This window comes from Antedon bifida, chromosome 9 (genome assembly GCF_963402885.1).
Source record: "Antedon bifida chromosome 9, ecAntBifi1.1, whole genome shotgun sequence".
Lineage (NCBI taxonomy): Eukaryota > Metazoa > Echinodermata > Crinoidea > Comatulida > Antedonidae > Antedon > Antedon bifida.
This window is the reverse complement of record NC_136234.1, coordinates 13,549,651-13,565,895: the sequence shown is the minus strand read 5'-3', so window position 1 is coordinate 13,565,895 and position 16,245 is coordinate 13,549,651. Positions and strand designations below refer to the sequence as shown.

At 29.9% G+C, this 16,245-nt stretch overlaps 2 protein-coding genes across 4 annotated transcripts in view; one reads left to right on the top strand and one right to left on the bottom strand.

Moving 5' to 3' along the window:
• The window catches only part of LOC144852162 (protein YIF1B-A-like), a 238,405-nt gene that overhangs the window by 204,224 nt on the left and 17,936 nt on the right, over window positions 1-16,245 (bottom strand). The window lies entirely within an intron of this gene.
• LOC144852145 (phosphofurin acidic cluster sorting protein 2-like) overlaps window positions 1-16,245 on the top strand; it is a 72,619-nt gene that overhangs the window by 49,961 nt on the left and 6,413 nt on the right. The window contains exons 10-20 of one of the 2 annotated variants that reach the window (XM_078709884.1): window positions 1,789-1,995; window positions 3,200-3,304; window positions 4,462-4,568; window positions 4,895-5,049; window positions 6,706-6,816; window positions 9,989-10,134; window positions 10,711-10,762; window positions 10,902-11,007; window positions 11,655-11,681; window positions 15,034-15,242; window positions 15,655-15,759. In XM_078709884.1, coding sequence (XP_078566010.1) covers window positions 1,789-1,995; window positions 3,200-3,304; window positions 4,462-4,568; window positions 4,895-5,049; window positions 6,706-6,816; window positions 9,989-10,134; window positions 10,711-10,762; window positions 10,902-11,007; window positions 11,655-11,681; window positions 15,034-15,242; window positions 15,655-15,759 — 1,330 coding nt within the window. The remainder of the gene's footprint in view (window positions 1-1,788; window positions 1,996-3,199; window positions 3,305-4,461; window positions 4,569-4,894; window positions 5,050-6,705; window positions 6,817-9,988; window positions 10,135-10,710; window positions 10,763-10,901; window positions 11,008-11,654; window positions 11,682-15,033; window positions 15,243-15,654; window positions 15,760-16,245) is intronic. The other variant, XM_078709885.1, reaches the window with a different exon arrangement.

Here is a 16,245-nt window from a genome sequence, read left to right as displayed (position 1 = left end):
GTTAAAGATGTATTGTCCCCCTAAAAAAATATTTCTTTAAACATATTTTGTTGAATATGCCATTTTAATGTTACACAAAAAAATTGATTTTCTTTTAAAAACTGTAATTTAAAGCAAAAAATAGTCAAATTGGCTAGCCAATGGGATTTTGGTTGAATTTATCCATTTATTTTGTCATTTTATAAGTGAAAACATTTTTTTTCCTACAGAAGTGATTAGCTTATAATTAAAACTACAACATAACCTGCATTCAAAGTCTGATTAATTAATCTTTATTTTTCATGTTTTTTGGGGACAATACACCTTTAAGAAGACCCAATAATGTAGCATATTATCAACATTTCAGGAGATTTGCCAAAATGGAGTGTAATTTGTTTACATCGTTTGTGGCAAAAATATTTCGGTTTTTAGATTCTAGACCTATATTTTAAAAACTACAAGTTTGATTTTCAGAATTCCTTATTTCTGCATTATGCTAATGGTGGGCTAATATCCAAATGCTTTCATTTTCACATTTGTTTGTATCAGTGGGTGAACTAAACCTGTACAGTAATTGGTTTTAGGAACAATTTGATGCAATTGAATAGGCACATACTGGATCCAAAGGGGGGGGGGGGGGGGCGGGGGTGGCATGGCATTACAGCATTAGGTACAGTTCAGTAGTTCATGTTACTATTTTTAGGCCAATTTGTTATACCACAATCCCCCCCCCCCCCTTATCCTCCATATTTCAAATTGACTGGAAAAATTTTGGAATAAACACAGATTAGTTATTTAGCATGCAGATGTTTTAACTACCTTCTGTTTCTCTGTAGTCTTACGACCTTCATTGTTGTGATATGCAGAAACAATGATTATGAAGAAATATTAAGTATTAATGAAAATCTGTGTATTCTTACAAATTGAGGAAGTTGTATAATAAGCACTGATTGGTTTATTAACACGGATGTCACGCTCCGTTACCTCGTAGTTGTAGGAGCTCTTTATGTACTACATAAAGGACTACGAAAATCATGAATAAAAAAGATTTGCGCATGTCAACTCCAATTTATTTATAATTTTCCTAAATACTAAAATTAAATCATGGCTACCTTGCAACTTTATTGACCTTCCTGACATTTGTTTACGACATGTTTTTTATTACCATCTCGTATAAAACAAGGCTTACACACTAAATAAGGGTTCCCATAAACACGCAACATATAATTAGAAAAATTGGTAGCAGAACGCGTAGATGTAGAAGACTTATGCTAATGTGACATTTAAACATAAGAGAAATTCACATCTTAAACAATTATTTTTAATATTCAATGATGAAACCAAATTATGGTAGCTGCTTTGTTTAAAATTAATGGTTACAAAATAATATATATATTTTTTTATTTTTAAAACTTAGATGTTTTAATTTAGCTTGCCTTAATTAACAGCCCATAACTATTTAATACCACATAGTTTGTACCTTGCAGTGTTCACTATTCACACTTAGGAAAACATTTACAATTAAAAAAAATCTTGTGAATGAAATTTAAGGGAAATACTTAAATATTTATCGAGTTAAGTGAAATACTTAATATTTGTGTGATTGGTGAATATGGCCACTGGTTCCCACTAGGACATAATGCAAGGAAATAAGCATGATGCAAGTAATTTGACCAATCACGATCAATGGGTCATCCCAATTGGTCAACTCGGTTGCATTAATCAAGCTCTACCGTTGAGGACATTTATTATCAAACATATTTGTAATTTTAAATGCGATAATACATATATTTTTTTTAATGTAATCAGGATAAATCATCGGATGAAGGTTTACATCTGATTGAGCAACCTCCTCCTAAATCTGTTTCAACTGGAACGCTGGCATTATCATCATCAAACGCACCAAATTCATCGCATAAAGATATTAATAGGTCTCGGCCATCTTCCAAAGAAAAACATGGCCATAGACAAACGTATCGAAGCAATAGCCTGAACTACTCGGATCATACCCAAGAGGTTTGTTGTTGTTTATATAACAGTTAAATATGGACTGAATTAGGCTATATTGAGAATATCTGGACTAGACTGTTAAGTATTAGTGGTTTCTGGACCTTGATTGTGTCTGGACATTTTATTTCCATTTCTTTAGGTAGCTCTTTCAGTTACTACACTACTTTTCCGAGGCCTGTACGACCAATTACTAAAAAAAATATACTGTAATAACTGAGAGAAAATTCCACCCTAATGTCATCATAAACTAGTACAGAAAGAGGTTAATTGTTTTCACAAAGGGTACAAACAATATTAGCTAGGCTAATTTAATTGGTTTCTAGTTTAGAGCACTCTGAGTGGAGTTTGTTAGAACCCTCGAAAACTCACTGGCACAGGCTTACACTAGCCTCATCTAGTAACAGTAGTGGTGCCTCATAAAAAGTAATGTATTATAATAATAACTGATTAATAATCTTTAAAGAATTTCATTTAGCTTTAATTTTATGGATGATAATGTACTATAGTTTGGTAAATATTTCCGAGTGTCTGATAAATAAACAATTGATGTATGAGTGCGCCTTGAGCATAAATGTTTACCTTTGATTATGTATTCATGTCTAAACCCTAAATCTTTAAAAGTAGAGAAATATGCCTCAGACCTAATTCTAATAATATTTCATTCGCTTTTCATTCATTTAATGTATTATGTCTAGACATAGACTGTTGAATTGATGATGTCTCAACCTAATAAGTAATGATGATGTGTGGTTAACAGTGTTTCATTAACTTCATAATAAAACTTTGAACTGTGTTAATGTTTTAAGATGTATGCAATTACAGACATTTTTGTTGTGCAAGATGTAAATCATACTATAAAGTGTACAGTTATCAAATCTTTATGCACTAAAGGCTTTCAAAACAAACGTGAATTGTACCCTTTCCCAGTCAGTGAATCCAGAAGTTCTTTTTTATTTAAATAACGATAATGTTTGGAAATAAGTATTATATTTTATAATTTGAAGGAAGTAAAAATAAATATTGAGACAAAAATGCTCTCATAGTGGTACACAGAACCAACAATAGTTTGTGATTGTACATTCACAATATATATTTTAAACATTGTATCGAAATAAACAATATTTTATAAACAGTGAATATATGGTCTATGAGAGAGAAAATTGAGACTCAAAATTTTTTTCTTAAATGATATATGTTATTTGTTTCACAGGAAGCGCGCAAATCACTAGCTGATCGTTTATCGTTACTATGGCCACACAACGACCGTATACCAGAGAAGTTCATTTTAGTCAACTCAACCGAATGGCAGGGCCAGGTAGAATAATGCATTTTATTTGTTTACCTTCTTATTGTGTATACTTATTTACATTCTATCCTTTGTTGTTCACTGTTACTATGGTACCATATAAACAAACCATTGTACCATAATGTTATGTTAAGCTATTGTCCCCCTGACAAAAATATTTTGTTAAATTTTTGTTGTTGAAAATGCCATTTTGTTGTTCCATAATAGTTAGACCTTAGACCAAAGAGTAGGTTTAAAAAAATGTATCAAAATTATTTACCTGAAAATACTGTAATTTAAAGCAAAAAATAGTCAAATTGGTTACCAGCCAATTGGGTTTTGGTTGATTTTAACTGTTTATCTTTATTAAAACTACACAATGGCCTATTCAATCTGATTTTATTAATCTTCAAGTTTTGTTTGTTTGGGGGATGGGGGTTGGATGAATGTCACACAAAAATAATCTCTCCTAAGGGTCATTATTCTAGAACTACTATGGTCGAGGAAAGTCTAGAACATGTGTTGATTTATGTATTTGGTTTGCAGCGCACCTATCTTACAGCTAGGCCACCCACTCAATGTTTTACAGACTTTAATTACACTGTTAAGTAGCAAATGCTATTTTAATGCTAGTACTCTTAATATCAGTGTGGTCATTTCCATGCTCATTTCCTTAGAAGAAGTTTAGGACTTAAATATAGTATCATGTTGAATCGAAAATAACTTTTGTTCGTATATTTAATCATTCTGAAGGAAATTATAGACTTAAGAAACTATTAAGCGCAAGTGCCACCTGTATTAGACATAGGTACCACCTGTGTTTAGTTGAAAATTATGTAATTTTCTTTAAATCAGGTAGTCAAATATTTTTAGCTGAATTAATGTTTGGTTTTTTATACGGCCATATTTCAAATTTGGGTCATTTGAAGGAAATTATATACTATATTAAGAGCAAGTGCCACCTGTATTAGACATAGTTGCCACCTGTGTTTAATAGTTGAAAATGTGTAATTTCCTTTAAATATTGGCCTCTTTATAATATGCACTTTATGTGTTTTTAAAACAACATTCTCAAAATATCTTCCTGTTGACAATCACACAAATTTGAGAATCATGCAGGGTAACTTGCGGGACAATTTATTTGAATTAATAATTTTTTAATTTTTAATAAATTTTTTTTTTGATAGGTTCTCTCTCACAAGTTACAACAGGAGAACCACCGAGTTGTATGCACATTTTCAAATGCTGATGTTGAAGATACAATGGTGTTTTTAGTTACAAAAATTCAAAAATTGTAAGTAAACATTACTTTTGAAAGATAAAAAAAGATGAATTGAATTGAACCAACCAATTTTCCCATTTTTACTTACAATACCAAGTCTTTGATAAATATTAAAGTAATATAAATAGTAGTGGGTCAAATGTTTTGCCCTACTCTGACATAATTTTGTACTTAAATACTAAGTACATTGAGAACACAAAAAATCACAAGTAATTCTCCGGTGGGAGTCTAACCCACAACCTTCAGCTCATTAGCATGACGTTCATACCTGTAGACCACCGAGAAATAGTAATAATAATATCTACATTTGTTTACTAATTTAGTATTTGTTCTTGCAGCTGTAATCAAAACCCCAAAGTACCCCAGACAATTAAATTGGTTATCTGCGGAGGGTTAGGGTATGTTGGTACTGTACTCAGACCGTATGTTGAACAATTTGCAACAAAATCGCCAGACTGGCAAAAATATGTCTGTTTCTACATTATACCTCTAGGTAAGTTATCCGGAACATTTTATGAGAGAAAAATATTTTTGGTTGATGGTTTTTTTTTTTTTATTTATTGCGGTTGCAATGACCTAATAAGAATTTTTTTTACTATTGTATTGGGGCACACATAATGTTTCCGTATGCACATTGTCTGATAGATTAATTGAAGAGACCAACACAATCTAGTACATTGAATTAAGCTCTGTCTACACTATCAAACTTTATGAAAAAATGTGATGTGCACATATATATAGACATGATGATGTCATATCACTACCATATCTGGGCATATCACTACCATATTTGGCCACATCACACTTGTTCAGTTTTTTTTTAAATGCAATTTCTGGTCTTTGAACAAAAAAATTTTCTTTGATTTTTTATTTGATGTGAAAGAGTGACCTTCAGTTTCTGGAACGTTTCTATGAGCATTTATCTAAGAATTTTATAGGTAATCGCCTGGTTAAATGACCTTAGAAATTAAATATAAGGCTTCAGCATCTTGAAAATCTAACTACTGTATTCGTAGATTGATTGAAGAGATGAAATCACTGTAAAATAAACTAATGCTTTGTAAAACAGTGATAGACTATGTTCGTTTTCCATTTATCTGATGAGAAATTTAAAGTGAGCAAATTCTAAATAAACTAATTTCAATTTTCAAATTTCCAAATCAACAAGTTAACTGAATTGAATTGAATTGACTATACTGAATTGAATTGAATTGAATTTTCGATTTAATTGATATAATTTTTTTTTCGGAGACTGTATCATATTAGTGATATGATATGATTTAATCTTTTAATTATTTTCATTAAGCAGGCTTAGCAAATCAATTTCCTCCTTCTCATAACAAACTAATTCAGCAGAGGATGACATTTTACCCATCTCCTATTCTGAATACAATTACAATGTCTGAAACCCTACTAATTACCTTCTATATCAACCTTACACTGTCATTTCTTGAATTAATTTCTTGAACGTTACAATTTCACATTTAAATTCACCATTTTGAGCTCAGACAGTATTGTGTTAAAACAGTCTCATTATTTATCACTATTTTCTGATAATTTCCAAAGATTAATATTAATTCTAGAGAACAAAGTTAATAAAATCAGAATGTTACATTTTGATATTTTATCTAGTTTATCTAAAATTGTAAAACTTGTTTGATGATAGAATATTTGTATTATTTTGTTTTTCTTTCCTCTCCGCCTTTTTAATTTGATATCCTGGATTTATAAAGCGCATAATGTTGTGAAACCTCTAAGCGCTGTACATATTACAGAGAGAAAAAATCTAAACCCAAACCTAAGTATGGGGATGTGCCCTCGTCGCTAATGAGTGGATGTTTTTGTTTCTGTTGAATGTGTATTGAATAAAATAAAATTAAAAATACTATCCTTCTCAAATATCTAGATACTGACTTTTATTTTTATAATTAAGTTGATTCTAATTTAGTTATATTAACTTTTAGAATTAAATTATTTGATAATATTATTATATATATTAAATCTTTGGTCCTTTATCAGAGGCACTTATTATTACTGCTGGTCAGTGAACTCGTAAGAAGAAATCACAAAGTCAAGTAGCCTCCTACGTGCTGATGTTATCATCATCACTATTGATTAAAACAAACTTGATATGTAATTGCCATTTCAGGGAATTCATCTCTTGCAAAGTACCTGGGAGCTATTGACACTAAATATCATTCTATGTTTGTTGAGCCGTCGTGGAGAGAGTTGTTTGAAAAGGTGGACAAAGAACAAGCAGGTTTGTAAACAATGCTGTTTCAACATGTTGATTCTTCAATTTATTATTATTATATTTGTATAGAGCGTCTTTATTATCATAGATAGAGCATCTTCATTATTACTGTGTATGAAACTTTTTACTGTAAGATCCCTGCAATATTGTATATAAACAATGTAAATATATATTGCTGAATGAATGAATAATCCCATGGCTAAGTATAGTATAATCCCACAATCATATAGAACACCTTCATTTTTATATATATAACACCTTCATTTTTACATATAGAACACCTTCATTTTTGTATAAAACACCTTCATTTTTACATATAGAACACCTTCACTTTTATATATAGAACATTTTCATTTTGACATATAGAACACCTTCATTCTTGTATATAACACCTTCATTTTTACATATAGAACACCTCATTTTTTTATATAACACCTTCATTTTCATATATAATACCTTCATTTTTAAATATAGAACACCTTCACTTTTATATATAGAACATTTTCATTTTGACATATAGAACACCTTCATTCTTGTATATAACACCTTCATTTTTACATATAGAACACGTTCATTGTTGTGTAACACCTTCATTTTTAAATATAGAACACCTTCATTGTTATATATAGAACATTTTCATTTTTACATATAGAACACCTCCATTTTTATATATAGAACACCTTTATTTTTACATATAGAACACCTTTATTTTTACATATAGAACACCTTTATTTTTACATATAGAACACCTTTATTTTTGTATATAACACCTTCATTTTTAGATATAGAACACGTTCATTGTTGTATATAGAACACCTTCAATTTTACATATAGAACACTTTCATTGTTATATATTCATTTTTACATATAGAACACCTTCATTGTTATATATTCATTTTTACATGTAGAACACCTTCATTTTTTTATATTCATTTTTACATGTAGAACACCTTTATTGTTATATAGAACATCTTTAGTCATGATTGTTAATCAAATTATGTTTTCAGTATAGAAATTATGGAAACAAACATCTGTTGTATATATTTTGTAAAATTCAAATTTCAAAATGTTTGTATGAACAACAGTTACAATGGATGTTCTTAGTTACCATGTTCTATTCTATGTTCCATTTTCTATTATTCTTTTATCTTGTAATATACTTTCATTACAGCGCCAGGGAAATTTGTCTCGGTTCATATCTCAAGTATAATAAAACAACATGCATGTATCTTTGTTTATAATTATATTATATCAATGCTAAGTAACAGAAAAGACATATATGTATATAAATTGATATTTAACTACAAAGTAGAAAAAAACTATCATTTTTTATATGTTTTAATGTGATGATTTAATTTTGAAATTTGATTTTTAAAAATTTGAAACAGGAGATTGGTTTCATGATTACTTTTTATTGCTGTATGCAGTTACTGTCTAATGTTGGCCAATTATAAAACCAAATTAAATGTCTTTAAAAGGCAGGTTTGTTGATGAAGTAATTACCGATATAATTTAGAAATAAAATGTCAATGTCTGTGTTTGCATCAAGATTCAATTAGTCAAGTCAAGTGGCCGAGCAGTGAATGCAGGGGTTTTGTTACCACTCGTCTGTAAATTGGCCTTAATAGCGGTTTGTGTTAAATATTACTGAATTCTGTTACATGATATACTTTATACATAAAAACCCTTTTTTACCAATACTATTTAACCTTTCATAAATGACCAACTTAAAGGTTAAAAAAAGCATAGAGTCATTACCCATAAATTTTCATAATAATTTTCAACGTTAGTGTATGTTGTTCCAATATATAAAACCAGTTAATTCAACACAGTATTAAATAACCTTTTCGTAAACGACCAACTAAAAGATTTAGAAAAAAAATGTTACACAGATGAGGTTGTTAATTTTCATTACTTTTAAAGTAAAGTAATTTGGTGTCATGCTGTTCTATCTAAAGTTGACCCATATTCACAAACATTTCAATCCAAAATGGTTTAATAGTTTATAACCGATCAACTTTAAAGGCAGTATAGTAAACTCAATCTCCATAAATTTTCATAATGGCTGTTAATGTTTGTGAATGAGCCTATTTAATGTTGACCTATTTACAAATATTTTCAACTCAATACAGTTTAATATAGTATTCATGAGTGAGCAAATTAAATGTCTTTAAAAAAAACTGATTGTCTACAAAAAGTCATTGTCTTCATGAATATTCATTAGCTTATTAGTGAAAGCTGTCCTATTTAAATACTGGCCTATATAAATTTGTTTCTTTTCCAAGGCAATGAACCAGGAATGAAATTGCAAATTATACCACATTTAAAGAGACGGTATAAAATCAGACACAAAAAATATTATATATGCTTACAACTATTTTAAAAAGAAACACTTAATTTAAAATATATATATATATCCCTATGCTTGATAGATAGTTCTTCAATATAAATTCAATTTTGCTAACAACAAATTGGTGGTGTTATATATAAGATTTTGTATAAATTAAAGATAATTAATTTATAAGAATATTAAACTTTAATTTACAATATATATTCAACGGATGGAAGCAATTTGTTAGTACTGTATACAAAATTAATTTGAATAATTAATACATTTTGTTTAATTAATTTGTTAACTGGATCATTATCAACACTTTGTCCAAAATTATAAGAGTGTTATTAATTTATCAACAGAAATTGTACAGATTGCTGCTGAATAGATAATAGAACAGAAATGATGGTAACATTTTTGACACTGGAAAAATGACCTCAGTGACAAACACACTGGATATTAATTTCTTGATTAAAAATAAATTTCCATCAAGCCATTTACTTTAATGTCTTGCTAAGCTTACACAGCTCCATCTCACAAACGCATTATTATGATAGTTGATTTCCTGCACAACGTCCTTGTAAAATTATTATTGATTCAAAACAGTTACTACGATAACAAAAATTGTATGATTTTTCAGCCTGTTTGTTTTTCCCAAACAGAATAAAACTTGTATGAGACTACCTTTAATATTTTCTCCGATTGGGCATTGCTCCAGAAGAATTAGCTGCAGTAAATATTCAGTAACTGAAGTAACAGCAACACTACAATTACTGTAAAACAACATCAATGCAAGAATATATTTTTCACGCATTTTTTAACCCTATTATTATTCTTTTCTTACAGATACGCATGGAATCGTGAGTAGAGTATCAAAGTACTTGAACACCGCAACATGCAACCATCAGCTTAGAATTGGAGAAGTCATGGTGAACTACAAACAGAAAAATACTGGGGCTGAGTCAACTCAAAAGTTTATTCCATTCATCAATGTATGAAACAATTAATTTTGCTTAATGTTTCTGTCAGTGTTTTTTTCTGCCAGACAAATTGACAGCAAGACAAACTGGAAAGAGATACAAGCACCGACAGAAATAAACTCTGCCAGTGTTGTTTCTGTCAATGTTTGTTTTTGCCAGTGTTGTTTCTGTCAATGTTTGTTTCTGTCAGTGTTTGTTTTTGTCAGTGTTTGTTTTTGCCAGTGTTTGTTTTTGCCAGTGTTTGTTTCTGCCATTGCTTATTTCTGTCAATGTTTGTTTCTGTCAGTGTTTGTTTCTTTCAACTTTTGTTTCTGTCTTTGCTTGTTTCTGTCAGTGTTTGTTTCTGTCAATGTTTGTTTCTGCCTTTGCTTGTTTCTGGCAGTGTTTGTTTCTGTCAGTGTTTGTTTCTGTCAGTGTTTGTTTCTGCCAATGTTTGTTTTCTCGGTTATATTTCTGTCAATGCTTGTTTCTGTCAGTGTTTGTTAAAGTCAATGTTTGTTTCTGTCAGTAATGAATGATGTTTTCATAATTGATTTATAATATCACGTAACTTTAATTTTAATGACTTGAACTTTTTTTTGTCAACAGAGCGTTACAATTGGGGCAAATTCCTCTAGCTCATCTGCATCATCATTTTCTGGTAAGTTTTAAAATGGTGTTTGATACCTGAAGAATCAAATATGACTACCCAAGTCCACATCTATAGGTCACATGATCAATTGAAATTATTTGATGATCAGTTTTATTTCTGAATTATATATATTTGGTTTCTGTTTTAGAACCTGAGGATGGTTCTTCTCCTCTGTCAACGAGTCCTAAAGACAAAGAGGGTCCAACCCCACCGTCAAGTCCAGCCACCATCACTAATAACGTTGTACAGCAAAGGTATTTATACAGATTTATATAACTTTTATTCCAAACAATTACTCATTCAAACTCATCAACAAATTGAATACATGTAATATAAGTATGGATATATGTTTTGATAATGATGTCATTATCAGGAATAATAATGTATGCATTCACACCTATTATGGCAGTCCTCAATATGACGGTTCATCTTTTTTTAGTTGGGTTATTGTTTTCTATATTTTACATGCTTATTTGGGGTGAAGGGGGTATGTTTGTGGTGAAAAGAAAGTTTAGGATGTGACGTTGGGCCGTAGAGAAACTAAAGACTACATAAAAATGAATAGAGCATACTAACATCTCGACATGCCTACCTAAACCAATCAGCGTTACTACTCCAATTTGAAATTAATTTGTCACTAATGCGTAAGCTATCGCAACATGGAATGATTTGCAGGCATGTGCCGATACACTATTGCTTTGTAGTTTTACTGTATGACCAGAATTGTGTTGTGAACTGTTCCTAATAATAATATAATAATTGTGGTTGTAGATGTTGAGTTATATTGTTTTTTTAAAATGCCAGTATATGTATATTTAATGTATATTAAAGCATGACGGTATTGTTTTTCTTTCTTCCCTTCTGTTTGTTCTTTTTGTCTGCATGTTTATTTCCCCAAAAGGAGAGATTCGCTAGTTGATCTTGTCAGGTAAACACTAAAAACTATTGTTTTTTATCATCAATTTCAATTTCAATTTTTTTTATCATCATTGCATAAATCGTTGCGTCTTTTTCAGTTGCATGTATTATTTTATTTTATTTTGTTATTTGTTTTCCCATAATAATATTATATTTGGCCAAAAAGTATGAGAAATCCTTGATTAAAAACAGTAATTATGTACAAATAAAAAAGCATATTCTAGCCTTTCATTTTTCACGACACGTCAAGTAATTAACACAACTGTAATGAAGGTCAAAATATTCTAAATTTAAATTGGCCATATCAAAGTAATATTAAAGTTATTCACTTTTCACCAAAAACATCAAGTTTACATAATTAACAGGTAAATTAATTTGATTACATTTCGTCTGGAAAATCGTCGCAAGCGAAAGTAAACAAAGATTTCAAACCACGAGTATGCATTATGCATGATGCTAATTAGGATTGTTTACAGCTCGTCACGGTTGAGAAGGTGTTTTTTACACAGATCGCGAGGAAGTTTTATGATTATGCATACAGAGTAGCCAAACAAGCGTGTTGCATTATGAGATATGTTATTTTTTGAACAAAAAAAAACGTCTGTATTTCAGTTAAATGATTTTTTTTTCAACTAATTTTTGGTGAAAGTTAATAACTATTATGATACTTCAAAATGACCCACTTTTTAAAAAATCTTTTATTTTTTATTTGTTTGGAATTAGTCAAAGGGACAATACATCTTTAAGTCGGAAAACCTATTCTGCGTATGCTTAGAAACATGCGTGCAGAATGATGTGTAAAAAACTGTTGAAATTATAGCAAGTACAGAACTCTGATGTTTTACTGACATCTTTTAAATCTTTTTATTTGCAGAATATTTTATTTATGTGTAATTATTTTATGCATTTTATTTCATTTTCATATAGCATTTATTGTACAGAGAAATTATTTGTTCACATCTTTGTTTATACTTCCATTCGTTTTTTTCATGTTATCATTTTTTTACTATGTAAATACCTCCTTTTTCTAATTTCTTTTAGTACAGCTTTAAATATTTTTATTTTACATGTCTTCATATTTGTTAAGAGATCATGTCAAAATTATTCTACTGCAGTTACTGCAGTAACTACATTTGTTACTGCAGTAACATTGTTTATGAGGTAGTTACTGCAGTAAAACAGTTTGTGTGATTATCTCAAAAACTAAGCTTACTAAATAATTATAATACATGCTTTATACAAAATATAGTTACTGTAATTACTGAAGTAACTGCAGTACAATAATTTTGACATTGTCCCTAAAAATCATTTGTAGTTTTATTATCTTATGAATGCACCAAGTTATAACTTTAATATAAAGTATGTTGCACAACAAGACAAATTTACTTATTTTAAACTTTTGTATTGAATTCTAGAATTGAATTATTTAAATAGTTATTGTATATTTCAATGTTTGCCAATGCAATACTAAGTATATTAGGATATTGTTTTGGAATGTTAGTTTCTTTATACTAAAAAAAGTTTCAGGTTACATTACAATATACGTGTGACATATATTTTCATAAAAATACAAATTCGTCTGATAAGAATGTTAAAATGAATTACAACTCGACATGTGAATAAAACAAAAATGGTGAGCACTTGAGTGTAAAGACTGGGTCACACAAAATGTTGAATCATCTTTAAGCTCTGTCTGCACTATCAAATTTATGTGACAAAAAAAATGTGATGTGACCATATTTAAGCGTATCACTACCATTATTTGGGCACATCACACTTTTTTTGTCGAACTATTTTGATAGTGTAGACGTTTTTGTTTACACTTTTACTGTTTTATATTCTTTTTTATCATTTTACACAACCATTTGTAGATTTAAATGTAGCCAGGATTTTGGCAGCGGGGTTCTTTTTTATGCAAATAAGTAAAAGCATAAGCAAAGATATTTAGGCCTAATAGATATGATAGGATTGGCTAAAAATTGTCAAGACTTAAGACAGTCTATTTACTAAAATTTTAACTGCTGGTCTCCAGTTTGAAAAGGGCACTTCAGTAAAAATGGGGGTTATTTCGAACCCTACAACTCCTGGTTACAGGCTTTACACATTAGAACCCCTCCTATTAATTAAAGGAACGCATACGGCCAATGCAAGGGGGCACTTGAAAGGAGTTCTATATCAGTTTTCATAAATTAAAATTTTGATCATTTTACTATTTTTCTTTAATAATGATTAAGCATGTCATCGCAATATGTTTCACGCACAATAAAATTAAATTTTTCTAGCTAGTTTATTTTCGTGTGATATCATATCATTTGTTGTAATATATTCTCTCTATGAATTTTAATGCATATTCTGTATCAAATTACTTTATATGAATAATATTTATAAACTAAAGTAACATTTCATAAATAATGCAATCATATTTTAGGGAAAAAAATGTAATATTTTCAAAACATGATCTCTTCATATCAAACATGTGGAAGTTCATCAAGAAGAGTTCCATTTATTTATTGTATGAAATATCTATGAAGATTTGAACCTGCACCTTAAAGTATCAGACTGTTAGACCATAAAGCCATATATTGTTGCTATCATCAGTTGACTTTATTTGAACTAACTTCTGATAAGAAGTTTTATGTTACTTAGTTTTTTGGGTTTTTTTGGTATATAATACTAGCTATTCATTTTTTTCTTATTAAGCAAAATTATAAGTCATATCAAAATTATTCTAATGAAGTTCCTGCAGTAAAAAAATTTATTTTAATGTATAATTTAGATTGAGTCACTGAAATATGTATGATTACCTTCCAAAAAACTAAATAAATCTTGTATCATAAACTAGTTTTTATTTATTTATTTATTTTTTTTATTTTATTCAATCGAAACGAACAGCGATAATTACCGCCACTAACAGGTTTGATACAAACAAAGCCAGGACTGTTTTAGTGTAAGAAAGCAAAATGTTGCTGCAGTTACAGTAATACAATAATTTAGAAATGGTCCTTAAAGCTTGGTTCCTAATTGGACGCAACACAACCATGTAGACAAAACGCAATCACAAGTGGCGTTTGGATGAATCATTGTGGTGTGATTGGTTATATTACTTGCGGCGTGCTTACGCCCATACGTCTAAGTAGGAGCGAAGCTTTAGAATTAAATTTAAGTGTTTTTGTTTTAAGTCATGTTCACTAGAAATACAATAACATTTTTTTCATTACTCACACATGCACTTATCATATTATAAATCTCCTTGAGATTTTAAGTATAATCTTAGTTACAAAACACTGGTGTACATCTCAACTTGTGAAAACTGTGATTATTGATTATAAATAATAAAAGTACTTATGTTTCCTTGTATTCAGTACCAGTCCTCCGGCGGCTGCAGCAGTGGCAGAGTTGATGGACTTACAAGTTGAGTATTGGCCAATGTGTTCTGGTATGAAGAAAGACAAGTCCTCATTGAAGACAACATTCAGGTCATTGATTGTAAATCGCTTGTCAAAGGACCAATTGGATTCGTCGCTGTCAATGACGGTAGTGACAAAAGAAAGAAACAAGAAAACGAAACAAGGTATGATAAAAATGGAAGAAATTTACCTGTCTGGATACCAAGTTACATACCCCTAGTTGAAACAGGTCAATCTAATTAAGAACACAGACTCAACCATAATATACATTTTCTTATCCCATATACTGTAAAGCCCCAATATTTTCGCACATCATTTTTTGCTACATTTGCGATTCAACAATGATCACAAAAATAATGGGTGTTACGTAATATTTTACATCATACCAGGCCTTAGAAGTATATGTAGTAATTCCTGTAAAATGGTAATGGTTTTAAATTTATATAGCGCAAAATACAAATAGTCTCTATGCGATTATAATCACAGGATCAATATTAACCGCTCGCCAGACTTAAAACATATTAACAATAATTATAAATCTTGTAATCTTGCAAATGTATGCTTTCTCTTTGACAGTAATGCGTATTGGTAAGAAGTACAAAGACTCTGAGAAAAGTCAGGTTATTGATGGTATTTATCGATTAGTATGTACGTCACGCTCGCAGAGTAACTCTCTCACAGGTACGTTATTAATATCCTTTGAACAGAGGCGTGAATTTTCAATATCTTGTTTGATGTACAAATGCATTCATGGCTTAGTCCCTCAACGTCTAGCAGATCAAGTTGAACTAATCATTGATAGACATGGTTACAATACTCGAATGGCAAAACCCTTAAATGTAGTTATACCCAAGATAAATGTTAGCAAAATGAATATGTCACTTCAAGTGGCTGGTGGGAAAGTATGGAATAACCTTCCTATATCATTGCAAGAAGCGACCTCTTACAATGCGTTTAAATATAAGTACAAAACACAACAAAAATGATGTATAACGTGCACACACTGTCAACCAGGTTAAAGAAAAGTATAAACAAATCTTCCAGCCAACTGAAGAGTGTCAATACATTTTTTAAGACTTAATGCCTTGTTTGCACTATCAAACTATCGAACAAAAAAATGTGATGTGCCTATATATGGACATGATGATGTCATCATTTCTATATTTG